This window comes from Corvus kubaryi, unplaced genomic scaffold (assembly GCF_017639235.1).
Source record: "Corvus kubaryi isolate FWS band 111438036 unplaced genomic scaffold, C.kubaryi_AGA036_p1.0 66, whole genome shotgun sequence".
Lineage (NCBI taxonomy): Eukaryota > Metazoa > Chordata > Aves > Passeriformes > Corvidae > Corvus > Corvus kubaryi.
Genome location: NW_024582054.1, coordinates 5420576 through 5447096, shown reverse-complemented (window position 1 = coordinate 5447096; position 26521 = coordinate 5420576). Strand labels below are relative to the sequence as shown.

The following is a 26521-nucleotide window of genomic DNA, read 5'->3' as shown; positions in this document are numbered from 1 at the left end:
ATAAATATTGACTATTTTTGACATTTTAAAAGCTTGGTAAATACCCAATGCAGAAATAATTGAGCATGACTTCTCAGAGAATCACAAAGTCTACAGGAACTGCAGGTTTAACCAGGGTACCCTGCCCTGGTCTCTCCTGGTAATAGATCCATGTTCTTGGTTTTAGTATTCATTACATTTCACTCTGTACGTCAGAAAAGGTTTTGTTGATGTTTATCATGAATCTTGGTGCCAGTTTCTGTTTTGACTTTAGACTATTGATTAGAATGATTAGATTTTTATGAGTACTCCAGTGCTTCATATACTTTTTCTGTATGACTAATAAAATCTTGCCATCTGACTGTTATAATTATTCCAACTTACAGCTCCATATTAATTTTATGCACCTTCAACAGCCACAAATATACCTCTAAATTGTTTGAGTAAAAACTTTGAGACTTGGATTTAGATAAGAGAACTCATTTATGACACAATTTTCAAGTGTAATTGCTGTTCAAGTAGACTAATTTAATAAACTACCCTTTACTAAACAAGGTAGGCATATGACATCTTTATATTACTATATCATAAAATAATTTAAAATATTTTTTACTCTTCACAGCAAACTAGAACATGATCCTCTATATATTGCCTATTCTGCTATGATGGCAAAAGTAAGTATATAACTTCAAGCTCCATCCCTCACTGCACTTAGGTACTTCCCATTAATTTTAGATGCTTCTTAAATATTGTCTTTCTGTTTCTTACATGGACTGCCTGATACTAGTAATTTCTGTATTTTTAGTGAAGCAAATGCTGTTCAGAGTTACATGTACGTATAATGAGAAATTTCCTACATTAAAGGAATACTATAAAATTCCAGTAGGTGCAGTCCTGTTGCTTTCACTTGGCACTTTTTTTTTGTACATGATTAACTCATGGGCACTTTTAACACATTAGTTATCTTTGTTCTTTGGGTAATTATTTTTGAGTTAATATTTGAAGTTTGTCAAAGATAAGTCAGTTTTTGCAACATATTGATTACAGCTGACTCATGAGGAGAGATTGACTGTGAAGAGAAATATTATGGATGTAGAGATATGGCAGAAGACTATATAGCCTGCAATTCAGGGTGTGTATGTAGTTGGATGAATACCCTGAAATACTCATACATTAGGGAATATCAGTTTCTTCGTGTGGATGAGCACAAATATTTAAAATTACAGGGTTTTAAAATCTTTGTAATACCTTCAGTAATTGCTTGAAAAAAATTATTTGTCCATTTTTGTAGTATTATGTTTCTTAATAAGCAAGATCTTGTGATTTCTGTTTTTAACATAAAAAGAGCTGTCAGGAAGAAGAAGAGGGAGACGAAGAAAAAGAAAAGACATTTGAGGTGAGAGTTTAAATAACATTTCTTTCTCATCATCTAATGTGGAAGCATTTCAAATACGTCCACTAGAATAAATGCAAGAATAACACAACTCTGTGTGTATGGGTATGTGTGTGTGTGTGTGTGTGGAGCTGGTTTACTAGGTTATTTGTATAAAAGATGAGGTGTTCTGAAGTTTTGGAGTCAAAGAACCCATGGATTATGGAGGCAGATGGTCTTCAACAATTTCAGATTTCTCATCTTCCTATTTTTCCTGGATCTCTTCCAATCGGTAGTTTGTTCTCATTTTTGTTCCCAAACCCAGGAGAAAGAAATGGAAAAACAGAGAACTCTCTATCAGCAAGCTCGCTTACATGATCGTGGAGCTGCTGAGATGGTCCTTCAGATGATTAGTGCAAGTAAAGGTAATGTTCTGAGGCATCTTTAAAGTATACATGATATGCATGTCATAGGTGTGCTATATTGTTATACCCATGATGTAGATACTATGCACAGCTTCTCTATGACAGATAACCAGGTAAAATAAATGTCAGTTACAACTGCACTAAGTAAAAGTTCCAGACTGCATTTCTGATTGAATAGTTCATAACTGCAAGTTCTAATGAGTGTATCCTTGTTTTACAGGTCATACAGGACCCATGGTTGTTGAAACACTAAAACTTGGTATTGCTATTCTAAATGGTGGAAATACCATAGTTCAACAGGTAATGCTTTTCTAACTACTGTGAGCCTTGCTTGCATAAATGAGGCAAGTAATTTTGAGAATTTCAGTGTCCTGTTGTATATGTTAGTGTACTTAATTTTAAGCTAAACACTGAAGAAATATCAGTGTATTTTTGGTGCAATAGTAACTATATTATTGCTTGCCAGTGATTTGCATTACAAGGAACTAATTCAGGAAGTTTTGAATTAATATAATTTCAGTATTATTAATTATAAGTGTAATTATTATTTTTACTATTTTGTTTTATAAATATTAATAATAAATTTTTAATTGTTATTTATTGTATATAACATCAATATTATATTTTTCCCTTCAAAAATATACAACGTTTAGAAAATGCTAGACTACCTGAAGGAGAAAAAGGATGCTGGATTTTTTCAGAGCCTCTCTGGCTTGATGCAATCCTGCAGGTAAAACCATAAATTGCATTATTACAGGTTCAGTTTTATTCGTGTTGGTAGCTTATTGCTCAGTGCAGGTGGATGTGTTAGATTTAAATTACAGGAGTCACAGGTTGTAGAACTCTTGTGGGAAAGTTTTGTGAATCGCAGGAATAGTCTGTTAATATTTTTGAGTATTCTTCCAGAGGAGAAAATAAAGCAAAAGACTGCAAAAGGCTAAGAAGGCTTAGTTTGAAGAAGCAGAAAAGTAAAATGTAACCGCTCCTTTAGTGATCCTATATCCCTCAAGGTTTTTTTCTGGTTGGTTCCAAGGATGCAGAAAAACCATCACTAAGGGAGAGACAGGCCAGTGGAGCTTTACTAAGCTTTCGCTTTCTGCACATTTGTGGTGAGGTGCATAATCTCTGTCTCTTTTGATCCTCTGCACGTGTATCAGGTTTGTTAGAGATAACATGAGACCAGTGAGACTTGGGTCCATTCCCTTTGATAAAACAGCTCAAATTAGTTAAGGTAAAGGACTCCTGCACAGAAGAAGGAAAATTGCTGGTATTTCTGATTACCCTTATGATAGACAACCTGCTTTTCTCAGCCTTTTAAAGAACCAGGTTCTGAAGGGTTCTGAAGGAGTAGACTGGGAATTAGAAGTGGAGCGGCTGTTGAATAGAGGATAAAATGTGGAAGGAATGGTGACCTGCATTGCAGATATGACTACTGAATAATTGCAGCCTAATTAAATAACATCTGCCTTGTAACTTTTTCATTTATGTAGAACAATTTAGCAGGCACTTGCTCAAACAGGCTGTACTGGGATATTATTACCAGTTGTGTATATGTATCATTCAGGACTTTGTTAAAAGAGGTATTGATAAAATTACTTGAACATGATAAGAGAATGAAAATGATGCTTTAATAAATGCTTTTGGTTTTAACGACGTCACTAGATTTAATATGTGACTGCACTGCTTTTTAACTGAACTAAAATTAGATAATGAATGATAGAATTATATTTGAATGGTTTGAATGAAAGTATTCTGAGTGGTGAGAAGAATCATGATTTGCTATTCCATGTGCTGAGGTATGTCAAGTTAGCACAATAAAATTCAGATATCAGTGTCTTTTGACCTTGGAAGGTATGGAACCTCTGATTACGTTTCTGTCTTCTGCATATCGAATCAGAAATTCCATGAATCTTCTGCATAACATAACTATGCATAATAGATACAGTAACAATATAATAGAAGTAATAGTGAAAACCTGGTGGAAAGCAGTGTGATTGGGAAAAAATTGCAGTAATGTCCTTTTGGAGGTAAGTTTAAATCAACATAAAGAGTAATATTTCAGGCTCCTTTTCCACTCCTCATTTGTACATGAAGCCATGAATGACATTATCAGGAGTGAAATTAGGTATATAAAGCTATATAAAGTAAGTTAGGTTACATACTCATTTCTTTTCAGAATTGGACACTGGACCCTTAGTTTCATCCAAAGCTCATTTATTTAACATGAGTATTAAATAAAATATGAGGCAATGCATGTCATACTGGGTCAAGAGTAGCTGTTGAAAGCCTCCAGAAATTTTGTAGAAGGAAATGATTTTCCATTGTATATTATAGTCCTTTTACCTGTTTCTGTTTGTTTTTTCTTCAAATATAAGTGTTCTTGACCTGAATGCGTTTGAGAGACAGAACAAAGCGGAAGGCCTGGGAATGGTTACTGAAGAAGGAACTCGTAAGTAGAATGAAATTGATTCCAGTAGTGCTTCAAACATTATTTGTGCTTCCTTCTTTAACAAGAACTGTTATTTACTGTGGCTCGAGGTTTCTGTTGTTAAACTTATTATAAGTAATTCTAGGCTTTGAGATCTGATTATGCTTTTTTTTACAATATCTTTAGCAATAATTTTTAAGAAAAATATTGTAACTTGCAATATTCTTATCTTGTATTCTTGTTATTTTTCTTTGATCCACAGTCATCGTTCGTGAGCGTGGTATGTTTGGGTTTACAGTTTTTGATACTATTGTTGCAAAAGTGTGTTGCAAATGCAGAGAGAAATCTCTCATTGCATCTTCTCAGATATCTTTAGGTTTAGCTTTATGGTCTGCAGCAGGTTGTGTGTTTAGCTTGAATAAAGAGTTTGATGCTTATTAAAGAAGTGTCACTCATATTTAAGGCATGATTTTAGTTATGACTAACAATTTACTTACTAGATATATATCCTGTTGCCTTTTTTTTTTTTTTTCAAATTAGTGTTTTTTTAACCATGGATGCATTGGAGTGCTAAATAATTTGGCTCTGCTTTTTCTGTCTCAGTTTTTCTTTTTATTATTATCAGTCTCTTTCTTTTAAATTGCTTTAATGCTTTTAAATACTGTTTTTTTAATTAAAATTCCAGTTTAAAAGGTTACTGTAAGATTATGTGTTCTGCATAATTAATCATACCAATTGTCACATAATCATTGTATTTATATGTTTTAAAGGTGAAAAAGTCTTGCAGCATGATGAATTTACTCGAGATCTATTTAGATTTTTGCAACTGCTCTGTGAAGGGCATAACAATGGTAAGAGAACAGAATTAATTTTGTAGAAAACGTGTGGTGAGTCTGTTCCTAAACAGAGTGCAATAGAATCAATTCTGATTTTTTCCTCTAATGTATTTAGTTTTCTGAGGGAAAACTAGAATGATAACAATTTGAATTGCAGAGTTCGATTTGATTTTTTAAGTCCTAATTTAGTTTTGGTGTTTAGCACATTACTAGTAAAGCCTGTTCCAAGTCACCTGGATAACAATTCTTCAGTTATATTTACAGCGAGGTCTAAAGTAGTTCAATTTCCATCACATAAGCATCTGTATCCAAGAAGATACTTAAAAAGAAGGTATTCTCCATGAAAATAGAAAAAGAATGTTGGGGCTTTTTTGGTTCTATATACTAACCAAGCACAAATCACTTCTTATTTCAGACTTTCAAAATTACTTACGTACTCAGATGGGAAACACCACAACAGTGAATATTATCATTAGTACTGTGGACTATCTCTTGCGTCTTCAGGTGAGGAAAAAACAGATGAAAATGGAGTATAACATATTTGCCTTTCCTTCACTTCTGTAGATTCACATTTTATTGGAATCAAATGTGAAAATTCTCTCTAAAGGAATATCTAAAATAAAGAATCTTGGTTTATTAAGTATCTTTTTTCCTTTGAAAACAGATGACATATCAGAATTCTGTGTGAAACCAGATGTTTGATAATTAATTTCTTTGTTCACTTCTGAAGAGAGTGAAAAATATTATTGTAATGAGGAATAGATTGACACAGATATGCTAAATTTCATCTGAATTACTGATTCGACTTCTGGTGATACAAATGCAGGCAGTAAATACTGCATAGCGAATTCAAAACTAGAAAATGTAACATTGTTTTTTTTTCTTAGGAATCCATCAGTGACTTCTATTGGTACTATTCAGGAAAGGATGTCATTGATGAATCAGGACAACGTAACTTTTCTAAAGCTTTGGCTGTCACCAAACAAATATTCAATTCCCTTACAGAATATATCCAGGTAAACAGAATGTTTTTCTTGAGGTACTAACAGAGAAGTTCCATGCTCACACAGCATGATCATGTTATTTCGTGAATTTGTAAATACTTTGCACTTATTTTTTTTGATTTTACTAAAGTTACATGAAATCACTGGACTAGTGTAAAGTGAAAACTAAAGCATGTGAACATCTATGTATTTAACAAGATACAATTTGGTATTTATGCACTAGATACTCAGAGGTCTTGGAAAACCTTCTCATGTATCTTCATGGCAGCCTGAAACTTCTTTCTGATTTGTTTTGGTTTATTTTACATAAATAAAAAATGTATTTTTCTTAATTTTTTAGGGCCCTTGCATAGGTAATCAACAGAGTCTGGCTCATAGCAGGCTGTGGGATGCAGTTGTTGGCTTTCTCCATGTGTTCGCCAATATGCAAATGAAACTTTCACAGGTATTTTCAACATTAATTGTCATGGTGCACTCACCTTTACTAAAATCAAACTTGACATTTACAGCTCAGTTATACCTTTCTGATAACGAATGTGGCAGTTTGGTCCCTTCCTCCCTGTTGCCAAAACTGGAGGATCTGTCAGAGCAGAAGCACCATTGAAAGCATGCATCCCATGCTAAAAATAAGCAGGCCAAGAGAAAAGAGGAGGAAGATCCAAAGAGGGAGGGAGTGTGACATTTGGTCCACTTATCCAGTTAATTAATCAAAGACACTGAGCAGGGGGGCACAGGCAGTGTTCATTTCACTGTACAGAGCACAGTGGAGTCCCCCTCCCCAGTGTCAGGGTTCTGCGTTCTTCTGTGACTTCTGCTTAATGTATCCACACGCTCAAACTCTGCACTGAATGCAACAGTGCAGAGGGCAATTTCCTTTCTTACTCAGTGCCTCTGCTATCCTCTGATTTATAAGATTTCTTCCCACCCTGTAGAATTATACCAGAATTTTGAGAATATTATTTAGGGCCTTAATGTCAAACACAAATCCATATTAGACTTACCATGTTCTGTAATTAAATTAAGAGTTCTAGTCCTCTTTGAGTGGTAATTCATTATGCCATTAAATATTGCTGGTGTAGTGAAAAGGGATGGATTCTTTCTGAGACAGATACTTTCAGATCTGTGTAGCAACCATTTTTTTGTTGTTTCTGCTGTCCGTTACCTTCACTTTGGTACTCCTTAATGTTTTATTAAAGCTTATCTTTATGGTATTAATACCTCTGCTGTAGGAAGTTACATATTGTATTAAACTTCTGATAGTAATCATAATAAAATGACAATTAAATGTTGCTGAATAATGTGAACAAAATTCAGCTGATCATCTTTAATACCATTTTTCTTTAAATTTATTTAGTTTTCTAGATAAATACAAATGAAAAACAATATTACAGTCTCTTTTTTTCTTTTTTTTACAGGACTCTGCTCAGATTGAATTGCTTAAGGAGCTGCTAGATCTACTAAAGGATATGGTAGTGATGCTCTTGTCACTGCTTGAAGGTTGGACCCATTTTTCTTTATGGTCAAATATAATTATCTCACCTTCCCATTGTAAAGCACAATTACGTTAATCTTTCTAAACTGCTTTTTAATTGCCTTTATGTAATTTGGGGGAAAAAAGACGTACTTCATATTTATTTAAGAATTATTCTGGAATATACATAGTTGTGAAATAGAGGGCTTCTAGAGAAAAGCATGTTGGAAGAAAAAATACTAAGATTTAAGAACATTTTTGTTCTGTTTTCAGCACAAATATGAAATCTCTTTATTTAAAATGTAGCTGTCAAATAACTTCCTGTTATAACACACTACTTAGGTAACGTTGTAAATGGAACTATTGGAAAACAAATGGTGGACACGCTTGTAGAATCATCTAGCAATGTAGAAATGATTTTGAAGTTCTTTGACATGTTCCTGAAGTTAAAAGATCTGACTAATTCAGATGCTTTCAAAGAGTATGATCCAGATGGTAAAGGAATCATTTCCAAGAAAGAATTTCAGAAATCAATGGAGGCTCAAAAACAATACATACAGTCAGAGATTGAATTCCTGCTGTCCTGTACAGAAGCTGATGAAAACGATATGTTCAATTATGTTGACTTTGTGGAAAGATTCCATGAACCAGCCAAGGACATTGGATTTAATGTAGTAGTATTGTTAACAAACCTTTCAGAGCACATGCCTAACGATCCACGCCTTCAGAGCTTACTTGAACCTGCAGAAAGTGTTCTTAATTACTTTGAACCCTACCTTGGCCGTATTGAAATAATGGGTGGGGCCAAGAAAATAGAAAGAGTTTACTTTGAAATCAGTGAATCCAGTAGAACGCAGTGGGAGAAGCCACAGGTGAAGGAATCTAAAAGACAGTTCATATTTGATGTTGTAAACGAAGGTGGAGAGCAAGAAAAAATGGAGCTCTTTGTGAATTTCTGTGAAGACACAATTTTTGAAATGCAGTTAGCATCCCAGATTTCTGAAACAGATTCGTCTGAGAGGCCTGAGGAGGAGGAAGAGGCAGAGCCTGCTTATGTAATGGATATTGGGGATGATGAGGAAGAAGAAAAGTCCCTGGAACCTGCTTCAGCTTTTGCAGTGGCCTGTGTTGCAGTGAAGAAGAATGTTGCCAACTTTTTTAAAATGGTCACTGTGAAGAACCTTAGAAAACAATACAGGAAAGTTAAAAAGATGACCATAAAAGAGATGGTGAAAGTATTTTTCTCCTTTTTCTGGATCCTATTTGTAGGGACATTCCACTTGTTCTTTTCCATAGTGTGGGGGATATTCCAGATTCTTTGGAGCACTGTATTTGGGGGTGGCCTGGTTGAAGGAGCCAAAAACATAAAAGTTACTAAAATATTAGGGGATATGCCTGATCCAACACAGTTTGGAATCCATGATGATGTTATGGAAGCAGAAAAAGCTGAAGGTGCTGAGCATGGCATAAGAGCTGAACTTGGGGAGTTTGTGAAGAGTGAAAAGGGAGAAACTGACATAATTGCAGACATTTTTGGCATTCCTACAAAGAAAGAAGGATCAAAACATGGTCATGATGCTGGACTTGGAGATATTGCAGAAATCCTTGGTACTGAGATCCAGACACCTTTGGAAAACACAGTTCATAAGAAAAAAAGACTACAGGTAAATTAAAGAGATTTTGTATTTCTTTTAAGATATTATTCATAACAATTATTATAATAATAAGAAACTAATGAAAGTTAATAACAGGTTTATTTGATATTTAACTGATTAATATGTATTATCAGTAAGTACTTTATAATGTCTATTCATTTAAAAACCAACAGAAAAGTTTTTCACAGAAAAATTCAGCCCAGTGTTTAGATTTCAGTGCAGTAAGTTGTTCTTACTGTTTATTTGGACTTTATTCAAAACATAAACTGCTAGCAAATTTCTAGTCACAGTTTTTGCTTTAAATGATTTATGGTCTTGTTTATTTTGCATACTCCATTTTTTCACAGTACACTTCAAGTACTTTTTCAACTTATTTTCTCCATAATGATGCCTTATCATTAATATCTCTCTTCTACATGGTTTACATGAAATACAGTATCCTTTTTTCCTATCATTTGAAATAAATTTGCCTGAATTTATTGTTAGTTTAATGTTTATCATATAATTATTCTTCACTTTTATTCTGGTTTATGAACAATATATTTTGTTCCACTCAGCTGGAGTAGAGAGTATTTTTCTGTGTAAAAAAGGATTGAACTAAATATCAAATCCAAAATTTATTTATCATATTTGGAAGGCATTATGTTTCACTTTACACCTCAGGTGGGTTTCTACTTGTTATTCAAAAATATCTTTTCTCTCATTATTAATCCACCTCTTTATGATACACTTTCCAGATATTTTCAAGATAAATCTAAACTGCAACTTCTTAGTACATTATTTTCTATTAATTTGTATGTTTTTCCCCAGATTTTTGTTCTTGCCTAGACTGAAGTAAATTTTTGCATTTATTTTTCTTGTTCGTGTATTTATTAAATCATTTTTATTTGTGTACTTAAAAATTACAGTCTATTAAAATCTTGTCTCATTTAGCATAAATGTAATGTGGTAGATATTTAAAAATAATATTTTAATTCAAGAATCTTGGCAGGAATAAGTAAACACTTTAGAATTTTACTAAACAATAGTTGAAGTAAATATTTTAATTCAGTTCTGAATAAACATTTTAGAATATTCTTTGCTTTATTTTGATTTCTCACAGATGTGTTTGATACTACTGATAAAAATGCTCAGTAATTTTTGCAGATAGTTTGAGTCATTAATGGGAAGTCAGTTATTCAATTTATCCAGCTTTTACCTTTAATATGTAACCTAGTGAAACTTACCAAAGCAATGCTTGCACTAATTCTATATCATGGGAATTGCTGTTCATTTCACAGTGTATATAAATGGCTCAAGTAATCTAGTTAGAGGACTGAATATAATGATTAAGTGGAGTTCAAAGCAGAAACAGCAATGTAAGAATCAAAAATTCCCTTCAGGAAGTCACAACGTCTTTCTTAGGCAATGATAAAACACAAATGGATAGAAATAAAAATTTAGGTCTATATACTGAAAAGTATACTGATAAGGTCAATGACATTTACCATACAGCCAGAGAAACTGCAAAATAACCAATGGAAATGTACAAGATGCAGCCTGTTAGGACTTTGTTTTTACTGAGGTTCTACAGGAATTTGTGCTGAGAGTTTTGTGGGTTCACAGATTAGAAAAAAAAATAGTAGTAGTGAGATAAAAGTTTGCTGTTAAATCTAATTATTGGTAGCAGTAAAATCAAGAGATAACTGCAAAGTTGCCTTAAAATAGCAGATAAAAATCAGTGAAGCGATGAATACAGGAGGAAAAGTTATAATTTTACCTGTAAAATGCTGCATTTTTATCTCATTGTTACTGTTTGAGTATGAAATCTTGGGAATACAATTGAGGTGTACAACAATATCAGTTCAATGATAATGTCAGTCAAGCAAACTGAAATTTTGAATTGTTGAGAAAGGAAGAGAGAGAGGAAACCCCCATATTATTTCGCTCCATAAACCTTAATTTATCTGTGTCTTGAAGACCAGGTTCCCTCATTTCAAAAAGAATGTGATAAAACTGATAAAGGTTTGGTGAAGATCAATGAGCTGTTAAAACTTTGATATGGAACAAATCTTGTGTATGGAATTAAGTAGGTTAAGGCTCTTCAGCCTGGAAAAGAGAAAACTGAGATAGCATATGCCAGAGAGATGGATAAGATGGATCAGGATTTATTCATTCTTCTACCAGCCTACCACTTAGAAGAACCAGATCATCAAATGATCTCTCAATTACCCTCCACCAGCCTGAGATCTTAGGCGAGACTCTTTGTGAAAGAGTTACACATGCATCGTTTACTGGGTGAGGTTCCACAAATAATAGGTGAGATATGCAAGGCAAGATCAACTCAATAAATTCTTTCCTATATCCTTTTCCCACGTACTTGCAAGAGAGAGTGATCCAGATGAGTAGAGGTGGGAACTTTAGATAACTGTATACATGTATTAACCAGAAGTGTAGGACCAATAGACAATTGCTGTCTAAGCACTTCACGAGAATACAGAAGAGGATTAAGAGTTAAGACAGGTTTTTGCAAAAGGCAATGGAAACAAATTTCAGCCCTTTGGATTTCTTTGTGAGTCTAGGACATCAGGGCTTGGACCTCTTGGATTTCCATTGAGGCTTAGATACTCAAAAGGCATTTGAAATGAGTTTACTTTGATCTTGTAACGCCAAGCCTAAAGGTGTTTGACATGCAGGCCCCAGCTTCTTTGCTGCAGTTAGCCATCTGTAAAATTGTATATTGGTTTTTCCTGATCTCAAGGGAAAGTTGTAAACACACATTTAAGAGGGTTGTGCGGTGTGCCAGTAAAGGTTTAATGAACCATCAGCCCAGCTAAGATAAACAGCTGAAAGAAAACATTGTGTAAGTAGAAGTTGTTTAAGTATTTCTCTGTTTTCAGCTGCATTACTTGATCATGGCCAAGTAATTGGGTTTTGTAATATCTGATAGTTACATAGAAATTTTTCAGATTTTTTATGATAACATTAATATATTGTTTCTTGTTTCATATTTGCAAAGAGGCAAACCGATGCTCATTTTGCACATAGTCAGCAACTCCACTGAATCTTTGTGGGTGAATTTAGTATCAGGATATGATCTGGATGTAGTTACCTTCATCCTCAGCTGGTCACATAATTTGCCTGATGACCGTGTATAATTAAGTTGTTCAGTCAACTGGACTAGTTAGAGTATTAATAATAGTATACAGAAAAAGCTATCAGAATAATTTCTGCCATTTTCATTGTTAAAATATAGCCTGAGCTCTCTCTTTTTAAAAATCTAACACTTTAAAAGTGCAAATTGCTCTAAAAATATTATTAATTATTTTGTTTGTTTCTTAGAAGACTGTAACTAAAGTTACCAGAATTTTATTTGAATGGATCCATTTGACAGTTAAAATACTTTTTGCAGATATCTGAAATTGCAAAAGAAGCTGGAACACAAAGAAAAACAGAAGCTGAGAAGGCTGAGTAAGTTAGTTTTACGAAATTCCTGCTCCACTCCTTGGTACTTCCTAATGCTAAATAATTTGGCCACAAAGAATGCAAGCAATGTTCAGTATTCAAAGAGCTTTGTGTACAATTTGTCTCATCAGTGTTTTGAAAATATACTAAGTATTTTGCAAATATACTAAAAGATGGCAGACCATCTCAGTAGGCAACACAATGGCAAGCTGATTTTTGTGGCCTTTGACAATTATGCATATACAGATCTGTGGCCATTGCCTCTTTAAGAAATCGCGTAAAAATTCCCGTAACGTCCTTAAAAAATGAACACCAGTCTTAAAAACCTTTGCAACTTATCATTACTGCTTTCTGCTTTCCCTACTACCCACCACAATTTTCATGCAACAATATTGGATCATTAAAACACAAGATTTAGCTAAACCAATCATTTTTATTTATTGCTGTTTTATCAGTTCTTGAGTTGTGAACTTGACAGCAGATACATTCCTTTGTCCAGTCACCCTGTATATGACTGCCTAAAGAATATTTAAAATACTTGCCTTGCTTTAGCAGCATCCTACTAAGGAGCATCCCGTCTGCCTGGACCTGCAGTCACATTGTAGTAACAGATTAAAATATTTGTAGAGACACACACAAGGTGTCCTAGAGATTCTTACAGCTTCAAAAGCTATACATAATTTTCTTTTTTTTTCAATTTTGCTTCATGTTTAAAATATTTACTTCAGAGTCATTTATCTTTCTCCTCTTATCTGCCAAAGTTAATTTTTTTTAAGTGTGCCATTGGGGTCAGTACTTTAGGACTGGATACACTTTGTATAGCTGGTTTGAAAACGATCCTTTTTTCCCCCTCTGTATATATGTTTATATGTGTGTGTAGGAGTGCATATACATAGATATATGTGTAAACACATATATCTGTATCTAGGGATGTCTTACATGGACATGAATGTGCACATATATATGTGCTCACATGAATGAAGTTAAATTGATTCTTGGTTTCTGTTTTGAATTATCTCATTACAGTATGCCTTCAACACCACCTATGATGGTTCAACACATTTTCATTTACTATCTCTTACCTTTCAGGCCATTTATATCATATTTCTTCAATTAAAAAGTCCCCTTCTTACATTTTATTGTCACAAAATTGTTCTGATATGATTTGTCTCTAATTTTCTTGTTTTAGGCTTTTCCACCACTTATTTTTCATAAGAATGACCACTTTCTACCTCTTTTATTTTATTGGGCTTAATTTCCCAATTCCTTGTTGTCTTCTCTTGTCTGACAGGCTTAATTCTTTTCTCAAATACTTTCACAGCATATTCAAATTGCCTTCAGCTTAAAAATTTGAGTTTAAATGGCTTATATTTCTGAGACTGCAATAGGGACTCTGTTAGAAGATAAGACTCATTCATAGACACTCATTATATGATTCCTACTGCAGAAGTAGTGATAAAGTGAACCACAAACTGTATTCCTTTATCTTCATTCCTAAAACTTTCAATCATACTGATGCCTCAACATTATTTCACACATATGGAAATCCAGCTTGTTGTTGTTGTTGTTGTTGTTGTTGTTGTTGTTGTTAGTAACTAAATTCCTCTATTGCTAGATAGAGAATAAAAACTAAATTTCAAAACCAAAGTTTATGAATTGAAATTAATTTAAAATGAATGCATTTACAATACAGGAATTTGGTGCCGTATTTTTGTTTAGTTAACCTTTCTTCTAGCATGGAAGATGGTGAGAAACAAGATAAAGCAAAGGAAGTACAATCTGAGCAGCTAGAAGAGGGAAAAATGAAGAAAAAAAAGAGGAGGCATGGACAAAAAATTGAGAAACCAGAGGCTGTTATGGCTAACTTCTTCAAGGCTTTGGAAATTTATCAAACAAAGATACTTGTAAGTTTTTCTTAAATTCTTTAGTCATTGAATTTTTATTTACAGAACCCTTTTTTGATATTTAAAGGAAAAATGTCATCATAAGCGGAACATTGGCATGAGTTTTCAGATGATTGTCTGTAGTCAGTCTCTTGTGATTTTATAATACTTTGTAGAGTTATGTAATTAAGTGTTTCTGTGTGTAATTTCTAACAGGACAGATTAGCCTCCTGAGCTCCTTTTTAGGAGCTCCTTATTTTCCATAATCTAACTTTTAGAATCTTTAACTCTACTTTCTATTTTTCTTAAAACCATGAAATGTTGAATTCTCTGAAAACTCTCAAGTAGTTTTTTTCCAGTATTCTAACATTTCTTTCCACACTTCTTTCTACTTCAGTCTTCTCTGACTTATAATTTTAAGGCTATTATTTTTAATTCCATTTATCATAAAATGGGAGAATAGGCTGCCAAGAAATGCCCTTGCTTATTATAACTGGTGTATGAAGGAAACACAATTATGTATTTACTGTTTTAAAAATCTTGCTATCTATTTTTCTTATTTTGATATTACTCACAGGCTACCTTTAATTCCTTTTTTTTTTTTTTTTACTTTCAGCACTGCTTGGCAAGAAATTTTTATAACTTAAGGTTTCTTGCTCTATTTGTTGCATTTGCCATCAATTTTATTCTTCTATTTTACAAGGTAAGGTTATGCATTGTTCTTTAAATATTTTTGTTAGTACCAGAGGTTACAGTAATTTAATGTTCGTAACTATTCTGTTTTTATTTTATTCAGGCTGAATGAAAAGAGATTCATTTAATTTCTCCTTGATAGTTGAGTTTCTAGGCACTTTTTCATTTAGTCACGTAAGTGTGTTATTGTTTGGATTGTTAATCTTCTTCTGGGAAAATTGAAATCGACTACAACAATTCAAGTGTCAAAACTTTTGAATTATTTTTTTTGCATTTGTTCTCAAGATATTAAGAGACTTCATCTGGCTATTCTCAGTTACTTCTCTTTTTTCATAGTAGGCTACAGTTGTTTTTGTTTAGCTCACTGATAAAGAAGGCTATACATTCATACTTTAAACCTAATCTTGAAGGTTCACCTGAACCTAGAGTTGTTTCAGGTTCTGGTGTATAACATGAGATGATACAAAGTAGAATGTCTTCAGCAGCCTCCACCATTTTTTTTCATGAATCTTCACAACCTCTATCCATGAAACAGATCAGAATTCAGTAACGAGAACTCCCATCCATAAAAGACTTATTTTTTTTTTCCTTTCCATACAAATCTGAAGTCTGGGAGAAGAGTTCTGATTTATCTATATCCTAAAATCTGGCCCTTTTGATTTTCCCTTCCTAGATAAAGAATGAAAGTTTCAATAAACTGATGAATCTTGTGTTTTTCAATATTACATATTCTAGTTCTGTTGCTTACAACCAAAAACTTCAACAAAAACAGCTGGATGAACATTCAGTCTAGAAATAATTGAGTCCTGATCTCAAATACCTTGAAATGCAACTCCTATAACACAGTTGCTGTCCCAGAGGCAGGGCAGGTAAAGACGCAAAAAACTCTTGGAAACTGGGCAGAATGTACTGCACATTCCAGGAGAAAGATGCCATGGCTATTTAGAGCTTCCTTCTTGTCTCTTTCTTTCCTTCCCTTCCCATAGGGTTAGAGAAGATGGACTTCAAATATACGTGTAGAATTCTGCTTTTGTCTATGCCAGTCTCCTTTTCTCCCCATTCTCTTCTGCTTCTCTTTGAGTGTGGTGGGTGACAACCGTTCTGTTGCAGAGCAAGGACAAAAGTTCGTGTCTATCAGTACAAGTCCATCTGTCATGCATAGCAAAGAGTCAGTGGGAGTCAAACAGGACTGAGCAGGACTTTAGCTTTGAGATAAAGTTGTCAAAAAAGGGCCCCTAGGGCTTTTATTTTAAAGGTCGGGTTTTTAAAGTCACTGGAAGAATTTAGGGCAGTGTGTCAGCTGATGAAATACTGTATATAATTTGTAAGCTCTAAAGGGAGTAATGAAATAAAAAGTTATGAACAGTGTACAAGTTGATTATATGAAAACTTTGCTTCTTTTTAGACTCGAGTAATCAGGAACTCGAGTTTTTATAAAAAAACCCTGAATTCAGTCATAATAGATAACCCCGTGATTCCTTGGTTCTTCCAAGAAATCATTTTTGCAGAGCTTGTTCATTTGTTTTAGTTTCGCTACAGCACTTTTAGAAAGATTTGTAAGCTGCCTGTATTTGCTTTTTCCAGATTTTCTTTTCAGTGACATGACATGATGTGGAGACTTCTGCTGTGCAAAATGAAGGACTTTTAAAGCTACTGACTATCATCCTCCTCTGAGCACGCTTTGCAAACACTATGCATCATTAAAGGGAAAGCTTGCACGTTTATTTTGTTTTCAATGTGCTTGAATTTTTCTCAGGTGACAGAAGAGCCCCTTGATGAAGTAGAGGAAGACTCTAATCTCTGGAACTCCTTTGCTGAAGAGGAAGAGGAGGAGGGCATGGTGTTTTTTGTTTTAGAAGAAAGTACCGGCTACATGGCACCTGCTCTAAGAGCACTGGCAGTTATTCACACTATCATCTCCTTTGTCTGTGTGATTGGATACTACTGCTTAAAGGCAAGTTCTTAATCTTACTACTAATCTGTTATATGTTAAACATTGGCTATGTCCCAAGGTGGCTGTTGGTGCTAATACTGGAATACCTATTTGTACCTAGCTGTTTAAAAATTCTCACTGTTCAATATGTAGATGTTTTGCTCCTGTATTCTGTCCAGCAGAAATTAGTTATCTTTGTCCATAGTGGTGTGTGTGTGCTTTGGATTTGTGGTTAAAACAGTGCAGGTAACACAGCCACATTTGGTTATTGCTGGACAGTGTTTGCGTAGTGTGAGGGCTCTCTCTTTGCTTTACCCACTCTGTGCATCCCTCAGCAGGCATGTTGGGAGGGGTCACAGCCAGGACAGCTGGCCTGAACCAGCCAGAAGGATATTCCATCATGCTCAGCAATAAAAAGTGGTGTGTGTGGGAGGGTTGGGGCTTGACTGTCTAGGTGGCCATTGCTCAGAGGCTGCCTAGGCATTGATCTGCCTGTGGGAGAGTCTAGTGTGATGTTGGGTCTTACATTTTTAGTGTTATAAAGAGTACTATAGGTACCAAAAATACGTAAACTGTGACAAAGATGTCCACTGTCATTTCCACAGGTCCCTCTGGTTGTATTTAAGAGGGAAAAGGAGGTAGCTAGAAAGCTGGAATTTGATGGACTATACATAACTGAACAGCCAACTGAAGATGATATTAAAGGACAATGGGATCGCCTCGTTATAAATACTCCGTAAGTAAAATTAAGTGACTCTATGTAAACTGCTTATAATATTATAGCTCATTAAGCCACTGATCTAGAACCTTTCCTGTCCACCTTCCTTTGTTCATCTAAAGGAAAGGCATTTAACACCTTATATTACATGCTACAGTCACATCAGATTCTAATGTGAAATCCTGTATTATCTATTTAATAAACACTACTATAACACATACATTCCACCTCCTTCTCATTTTCTAGAGTTTGCAAGGATTATGTGTTTTACCTCATAATGTCTCTCCAACACATTTCACATATTAGTCTCTAGAAAGTTCTAAAAAGACAACTTCCATCCTTTCCAGTGACTCCGTTTCACTTGTATAGTAATATTCTCCTCCCTTTCTTTCCCATTCCTTGTTAAAGAAATTTGTATATGACATGAGAAGTAAATCTAGAGAAAAATAGCAGTCCTAGAATTTGAACAGGTCTGACAGGAATTTCTGTCAAGTTGTAGGCATTAGCAAATACTGTAGTAGTATTCTAAGTCTCATCTGCTGTTCTGCATCAGTAAGCTGCAGCAGTCTGTAGGAGTCACATGGACAAATACAGCAAGTCAGCTCTCTTCCCTGGGAAGAATGCCCTGACTACAGGCTGTTTTTCAGAATTTACTGGTAGGTTTAGATTAGCTATAAGGAAGAAGTTCTTTACTATAACAGTGGTGAGGTACTGGAACAGGTTGCCCAGAGAAGTTGTGGATGCTCCAGCCCTGGAAGTGCTCCAGGCCAGGCTGGATGGGGCTTGGAGAAACCTGGTCTAGTGGAAGATGGCCCTGTCCAAAACAGGGGGGTTAGAACTAGGTGATCTTTATGGTCCCTTCCATCTATGCTTCTATGATTAGAATCTCTAAAATACTGGAGATTCTTGAATGCTTTGTTTTCCTAAACCTAAGTTTCAAGAATTTTTCTTAATTTCATTCAGCAGTATGGACTAGCACATACTATTAAAGTTACAACAGAAGGTAATTGGGAAACTGGGGTGCTTGCTTATTTTCCAACCATTTTTTTTCACTACTGATAGCAACCCATCTAGATATCCAGTAATTTTATCTTCAGCAAAAAGAAGCACGAATTAATTAAATATATTGTCAACTTTTCCCTAATGACATGCTGTAAAGTTTGTTCTCAGCATGTTGCACAGTCTACTGAAGTTAAATGAAAGACTAAGGCTAATTTAAGCAGGCTAATCCTTCCCTCTGATGTTAACTGAGTCTCGAAGTTTAGTGCAGGTACTGTATGATCAGAATAACCACTGGTGGAGGGTACCCAGTGTTCTATATAAACTGAAATTTGCTTTCTGTAAGTGAAAAAAATTAATTAAAAATGCAAAAGAGGTACTCTGATGAATTATTAGATGTTTGTGGTAAAAGAGATAGACACAAGCTGGCTACACTATGACATATTTTGCTTACAAGCCTGAGAAATCAAGAGAAGAAATACTACAGAGCATTGGACTAGAATATACCATCCATCTGAGTCACGAGAAGCATTTGCCTTTATCTGGAATAATTTCATTCAGAATTCCAATTCAGGAAGGTAAAAATTCTAGCATAGTAGTTGGGAAGTTCTAGCATAGTAGTTGGGAAGTTTGCCTCACATCCCAGCAGAATGGTGTTCTGGAATCTCATTTTTCTGTTGCTAGCACTTACTTTATTTTACCAATACTGTCTTTTAGTTTAAGCAGTTATTTTTCTCTTTTACATTCCTGCATATTTTCTCAACTCAGTGTTATTTCCAGGAAATAAATTTTGTAGTGTTTCCTGCTAATTGGCATTCCTCAAAACTGACATAATATACAGTAAGATCATTAGAAGGGGGAGATCCTGGATACTGCTATATATATATTTGCTATATATTGGCAAATTATCCTCTTGAATTTCCTTGGCAGGTTTAATATTTCTAGATTTCTGTTGGCAAACTGTTGACTGGTTCTCAAGTGCTCAGCCTCTATTTGAAATGTAATCCAATGAACACAATAATTATTTATGCTTCAAAATTCTCTTATTTTCCTCTGAAAATCGTTGTCTGGTTTGATTTTTATGGCTACGAGTGATAAAGTATTTATTTAGGAGATGAATGATATTACAGTGACTAACCTGCTATTATGGAATTGTTGGGCTTATTAGGTGATAATATTTAGCATGCTGTCCTTTTGTAGCCAGTCGTATTTGTGGATGGGAAAAAGAAAGGGGGTGTGGAGGGGGCAGATGATATTGCAGCAAAATATGATTAATAACAGCTGTTGTTCACATGAAAAGAAATCATTCTCATAATTTGAAGTGCAGTGAGTGAAAAAAATTATACCAAACTTTGCAATGATCAGGAACATGGTATTTTCTCCCTTTTTTTTGTTTGTTTTTTCTTTCCTTTAACAAGTTAAATAACTTGAAATATCTTTGCCTTATCTATGTAGGTCCTTCCCTAACAATTACTGGGACAAATTTGTGAAACGGAAGGTAGGCTTTTTATATTTCTATTATGTTTTTCAGAGCAATAATCCACTATTTGGTTAATTTGGATATCCGTATAATACCTTCTGTACACATAAATACAGAAATAACTGAGAACTGAAATTTGTTTCATGGAAGTTATTGTTGTGTCAAATGTCTCAGTGAACAGGCAGCTGTGGCGTAGGTGGGAGGAGGGAGGAAGACAGAAGGCTGTGGTTTCCTTCCTAGACTCAGACATATGAAATAACTTTGTGCTGTCAATCTGCCAGCAGGTCTAATTTACAATCATTGTCATCTTTAGTATACAAAGCCCCCTCATTGCCCTAAAAAAAGAAAAACATGCCAGCTTAAATGACAGAAAATTATACATAAGTTTTCAGATAATAGCCTTTAATGCTTCTATTTTTCTTTTTCATGCTCCCCTCTTTTCCTGGGAGTTCTTACTGTTCTAGTAGTGTTAATTGTGGAGGACTTTTTTTTTTAATTCCTGACAACTACTGGTCTAAAGTAGGTGAATGTCACTGAGGACTTCCACTGAGCAAAAGCTTCTCCTCTTCCATTTTCAGGTTATCAACAAGTATGGAGACTTATATGGAGCAGAGCGCATTGCAGAACTTCTGGGTTTGGACAAAAGTGCCCTTGATTTTAGTCCAGTGGAAGAGAGCGAACCAGAAGAGGCATCTCTTGTGTCATGGTATGACTTCTGAACTTCACAGACAAATTATGTGTTGGTGTATCTTCACCATCAAAGATAAAAATGGATTTAATTTTGAAACTGTCGTGATGTTTTCCTCAGCATGGAAAATTCAAATGGATAAGTCTTCCTAGTGTGGAAGTAAAATAAAATAGCTTTTTGTTTGTTCTAAACCACAGTTGTGTTATAAAAGTAAGAAAAAAAAAATCAGTGAATTTATGCTGACTGATATAGTTGGCCACTCTTCTAAACAATTATTAATGCAGCATTTAAAAGGTCTTACAACAGAGTTTATAAAAAATAATTGATAATATTGATAATAACTACCTAGATAACAGGTGTCTAGTACAGATTCAGAGATGTTTTCCTGACTTAATCAGTCAGTCAGGATGAGAGTTTGAAAGTGTCCCAGTCCCAAGTGATTTATGCTCCTACAAGAGTTGGTTTTCTCAACCAACGTAAGATGCACAAGAAAGATTTCCCTTTGCACACCATCCAATGGCTAATAAAATATTTAGAATATTGCAGAAGGCATTACCTTTTCTCTTGGTTATTCTGGCAATATTTTACACTAGACAGAACACTTATCTCTTGAATTCAAGCAACCTGCGGTCCACATTTCACTACTTTTGGCAAACATTTTAATTTTTTAAGTCTGGAATATGGCAGTATCACTTTTCCTGAAATTGTTACATCAGTTTTGTTGGTTTAGAAACTCTTTATGGGTGCTCAGAATTAATGAATAGTTTCTTAAAAATGAAGAACCCGGATCACGCAAAAAATGAACAGTTAATTTATATCACCACCTTCAGCAAAAAAATGTGAAGCACCAAAACTAGTTTGCTGTTTATAAATACAGTATTCAATACTTATTTTTGACATTTATGTATTTCAAAAATTTTGTGTTTCTTAGGCTAAGCTCCATTGATACAAAGTACCACATTTGGAAGCTCGGAGTTGTTTTCACTGATAACGTGAGTATGTTAGCCTAGGAGAATATGCTTTGATTTACTCTAAACATGGTTATATGTCTTCCATCATCTGCTTTTATTTTAAACAAACATACACAAATAATATTGCATTACAGAGCCATTTTAAAATATTTTTTTTTCTGTCTTGTGTTGTAGCAAATTGCTTTAATTTATGTCAGAATTTTATTTGTGGTTCTAAAGGGCAATATGCACCTCCTCACCACTGATACAATGTCAGCATTTCAGAAGTTAATGGGGCATTCATTTAATTTTGTAGAAATCAATCTAGCAACCAAAGGTGTCTTTTCTCAAAATCAAGCACAGTGTACAAAAAGATATCCTTTTTTATACTTTAATAATGTGTTTGACATGACTGGTTAATTCTTACCTTTCAAACCTTCTCCTTTGGAAGAACTATGTTTAGTTAAATTTTTTTTTTTTTTTTTGGTGAGCATTCCCAAAGAAACAAGAAGGTCAAGGTGAATCAGTCAAATGACAATGTCCTAAATTCCTTGTGCACTGAAAGCACACTGAGCCATTTTTCCTCAGTATAAGTTTTGACATCAAAGTGGGTTCAGGTTCACTGCTTGTTAGAAGAATAAGCTGTGTTATGTGCCTTAGGTTTTGTGGGCGTCCTGGGTGACGTGGTCTAAGACTTCAACAAAGTGTCTCGAGAGTAACACATTACCACATTTTTCCATCCAGAATCAGTATTAAAATTTAAAGTACTGTGTCACAAACTCCTCAACCAAAACAGTTTCACAGTAGAGGTTATTGATGTTAATAATATCATTATTATTTAATTTTAAATTTATATTTTAAATGTTTATTTAAATATTTCATATGCATCTAAATTACGTATTTAAATATGTAAAAATAGAGATCTCAGCGTAACTAAGCAATAAATGCTCCTTAAATGAACAGTGGAGAGGATGAGAGACAGAGTAAGTCTTTTTGAATATGTAAAATGGAATTATTACATTCAGACTGTGATTCAAATCAGATCATGAGAATATTCCTTTATTTCATAACTGTTGTGGACAGAATTAAATCTTTGGACACAGTTTCTCAGGGAGGTGCTGCTGTTGAGTCACGAGGTACAGGAAGGACCCCCTTCTTTCTAAACTCCTCAGAGAGGAGTCTGGGTGTGGCTGCATCCAATCTTAGTCTCAGACTTGGACAATGGTTTATGTCTAAAGGTGTAATTGATCCTTTATACAACTTTGTCCTGCAGAGTTAAGGATGGCAAACCAAATATACTTGTATATGTAAAATAAGTGGTTTATTTCAATTGATTATGATAATGATTAGACTAAAGGACGTTTTAATCAGAATTATATACTGCACAGTAAAGATGGTTATAACTGCTATTAAAGTAAATTATTTATTAAATTAATGGTTTAAAAGGTAGCTTAATAATTATTTGTTGCTGCCCTTGCACAATTATTGTTATGTTACTTGCCCATATCAGTGACAGTGGGCAAACCTCTTTGGTTCAGCCTCAAGGAGTAACCCTGGGGAGCGTTCCCACTCAAGTAAAGAATCTACACACACACCCCTGGGAGTGCAAGAAATCCCTGCCATTAAAAAAGTAGGACTGAGCTTTTACAACATAAAGTGATTGACTGGAATTCATATATTCCCAGGCTAGTCATGCTAGCAGAGCACCATTCATCTTAAAATAAGTTATTAGTACTATCACTCCTTGGGTGCTCTATCAGGAAACACCTGCCTTCCACAGCCCTGCCAGTGCCAGTAGCTGTCAGGACACACACGGTTTTCACATCCTTGTGATGTCTATTTTTGGGGTTGTTGAATGAGGCTGGTCTCAGCGTTTTTCAACAGCAAAAGCAGTGTGACATCCCCCTCCATCACTGGTAATTTTCAAAAGCTGGATGAAGTTTAAGCTGTTTCTTCCCCACATAGGCAAAGTGTCCTGCTACAACAACTTGAGTGACTTAAAAAAACAGCTGTGTTCTGGGTCCAGTAATCCATATCAGTGCCTGCTAACCCTCTGTCACTTTTCACTTTCTCTGCAGTCATTTTTATACTTAGCTTGGTACACAACTATGTCTATCCTTGGGCACTACAACAACTTCTTCTTTGCTGCTCATCTTCTGGATATTGCTATGGGTTTTAAGACATTGCGAACTATTTTGTCTTCAGTTACTCACAATGGCAAACAGGTTAGTGCTACATGCAAAGGTCTGAAAAGAAATACACTTTGTAAAAGTACTGGAAAAAATTTGTTGTACCAGAAATATAGGAATGGAATTCATTTTTATCATTATAGGATTGATCATCTCTTCTGCAACACAATACGTGTTAAACTCCATGAAATTATAACAATCTATACCCACCAAGTGCTGATAGATAAAGAAGTTTCATACACAATAGAAAACACATCATTTTAGAAAAAATACAGGAGTATGAATTACTACCTAACCAGCTCCTTCTATATTCTCAATGACGAACTGATTGGTGACAAATACTAAGAATACACAAGTCCTCCTTAGCTACAACAGTAATAACGATCTAGGCATTGAGATTTCAATACTTGGCTAATAAGAATGTGCTTAAAAGTGTGGGCATTCTGCACTGTGAAACATAGTTCTATATCACTTTGTCATGCAAAAATCAGGTTAATAAAGTGTATTTCTAAAACTAATTGTTAAAATTTCTGCAGGGAATCATTCTCTGATCTCCAAAGACTCCATGTTCCTAGCTAGCATAACAACAAAAAACAAGCTTTACAGTTTTTAACTTACATTTAAGAAATCTAATTTCCCCAAAATATAATTTCAAACACACACATTCCATTCCTTCCCAAATGCAGTAACATATATTCTAAGCCCACTCCTATGCCCTGCTAGATTTGTCAAAACATTTTAAACCACATGATGTTTTGGAAGAGGCATAAAAATATACCCACACAAGGTGATGATGTGTATCATTACACAAACAATTGAAATCTCTGGCTTTATCCTGTTTATTTTACTTTAGGATGACCAAATTCATATTAATGATTGTTATGATTTATATATTTTTTTATGAATTCTTTTTTAAATGTAATTGTCAAAACTGAGCATAGTTGACAAAACTCTTTCAACCCAAGACCATGGTTTTTTGTTACATTCTTAACAAGCAAAGATTAGTTTTTGTAATCCTGTTGCTTTTCTGGCTAGTAGATATGAACACTGAAAGACAGCTGCAGATCTCTGAAATGAAATGTTCACTTTGGGAATATGCTGACAGATCTGCAGACAATGATAATTGACCAGCTTGTTCTTCAATGCTCTTATGTTTCTTTTAAAAGAGTAAATACTGGTTGTTGCATTTTTTAAAATACGTATCTTTCAGAAACTCCTCTCCAGAGCTGTATCTTCTAGCAGCAACTTCAACAGAGAATATAATCTAGTCTCATTAACTGCTAAACCTTTTCACCTAATGGTTTAATTTCCTTAAAAGCAGGACCTGGAAATGACTTACTCTTATCTAAAAACTTTTCTATCCATTTTACTAATAGCTTTGCTGAACAGCTTTAGAACAGAAAGTAGACTATGATGTCATTATAAGTCCTAATAAATCCCAGTTGAAATTATTTGTCAAATTATCCAAAGGGTTTTATTTTTAATACTTAATTTTTATTGTATATCCAGTGTTTCAAGTTACTATAATTTAACTTTTAAGCTAGAGAGTGTAAAAATTGCTTTGGTGGTACACACATAACTGCTATCTTTAGTTTCCTTATTGGGATAGGTACAATATGACCCATTTCAATATTTAAGGCAATGCACCAAGCTGGTATGTCTCTTCTATTCTCTATTTTCATGTCATGTCTCCACACACAGCTTGTGCTTACTGTGGGACTCCTTGCTGTAGTAGTGTACCTTTACACTGTGGTCGCCTTCAACTTCTTCCGCAAATTCTACAACAAAAGTGAAGATGAAGATGAACCAGACATGAAGTGTGATGACATGATGACGGTAACTAAAACACTACCTGCATGCCTCAAATGTCATCCTGAATTTTCAAATGGATACTTTAGACAGAACGATACGTAAGGAGCGATGTGTCTGTTGTTAAATCCATTGGGTTCTTCTTCTTGATAAACGTCATTTTGGAAATATGAACAGTCTTGAAGTTCCTTCTGCATTCTCCAATAGTCTAAACTCGACAGCAAATAGATGACACATAGGAAGATATTCTGAATTTTTCTCTTACATACTGTGGTATATGATTTGCTGCAATGCTTTTGCAGCTGAGGATGGCAAAGCCTCAAAGTAAAAAAGTAAAAAGTAACCCTCAAAGTAAAAAAGGAATTTCTTGACAAACTGGTCAGAGCTGCTCTTTCTTCCGAAAAGAAGCTGTGTGGTCGCAACACAAATAAACCCCATTTGTTTCCAATGTTTGCAAATGTCCTGTCCTTACTTGGCTTATATGAATTATATGATGTTATTAGCAGCAGTTATAAAAGCCTGCTCCAAAATTACAATTAGTAATTTAGTCATGAAGAAGGAAGTC

The 26521-nt window shown here is 34.5% G+C and overlaps 1 protein-coding gene across 14 annotated transcripts in view; it reads left to right on the top strand.

Moving 5' to 3' along the window:
- Positions 1–26521, top strand: part of RYR3 (ryanodine receptor 3) — a 201778-nt gene that overhangs the window by 169095 nt on the left and 6162 nt on the right. For 11 of the 14 annotated variants that reach the window (XM_042047577.1, XM_042047585.1, XM_042047581.1 and 8 more), the window contains 23 exons: positions 602–653; positions 1325–1375; positions 1677–1776; positions 1997–2076; positions 2430–2506; positions 4152–4225; positions 4467–4484; positions 4975–5055; positions 5456–5544; positions 5928–6056; positions 6385–6489; positions 7460–7541; positions 7858–9179; positions 12562–12620; positions 14350–14518; positions 15114–15200; positions 16947–17144; positions 17729–17859; positions 20296–20338; positions 20899–21026; positions 21940–22000; positions 24037–24183; positions 25849–25983. In XM_042047577.1, the coding sequence (XP_041903511.1) occupies positions 602–653; positions 1325–1375; positions 1677–1776; positions 1997–2076; positions 2430–2506; positions 4152–4225; positions 4467–4484; positions 4975–5055; positions 5456–5544; positions 5928–6056; positions 6385–6489; positions 7460–7541; positions 7858–9179; positions 12562–12620; positions 14350–14518; positions 15114–15200; positions 16947–17144; positions 17729–17859; positions 20296–20338; positions 20899–21026; positions 21940–22000; positions 24037–24183; positions 25849–25983 (3418 nt within the window). The remainder of the gene's footprint in view (positions 1–601; positions 654–1324; positions 1376–1676; positions 1777–1996; positions 2077–2429; positions 2507–4151; positions 4226–4466; positions 4485–4974; positions 5056–5455; positions 5545–5927; positions 6057–6384; positions 6490–7459; positions 7542–7857; positions 9180–12561; positions 12621–14349; positions 14519–15113; positions 15201–16946; positions 17145–17728; positions 17860–20295; positions 20339–20898; positions 21027–21939; positions 22001–24036; positions 24184–25848; positions 25984–26521) is intronic. The other 3 variants (XM_042047586.1, XM_042047578.1, XM_042047576.1) reach the window with 1 other exon arrangement.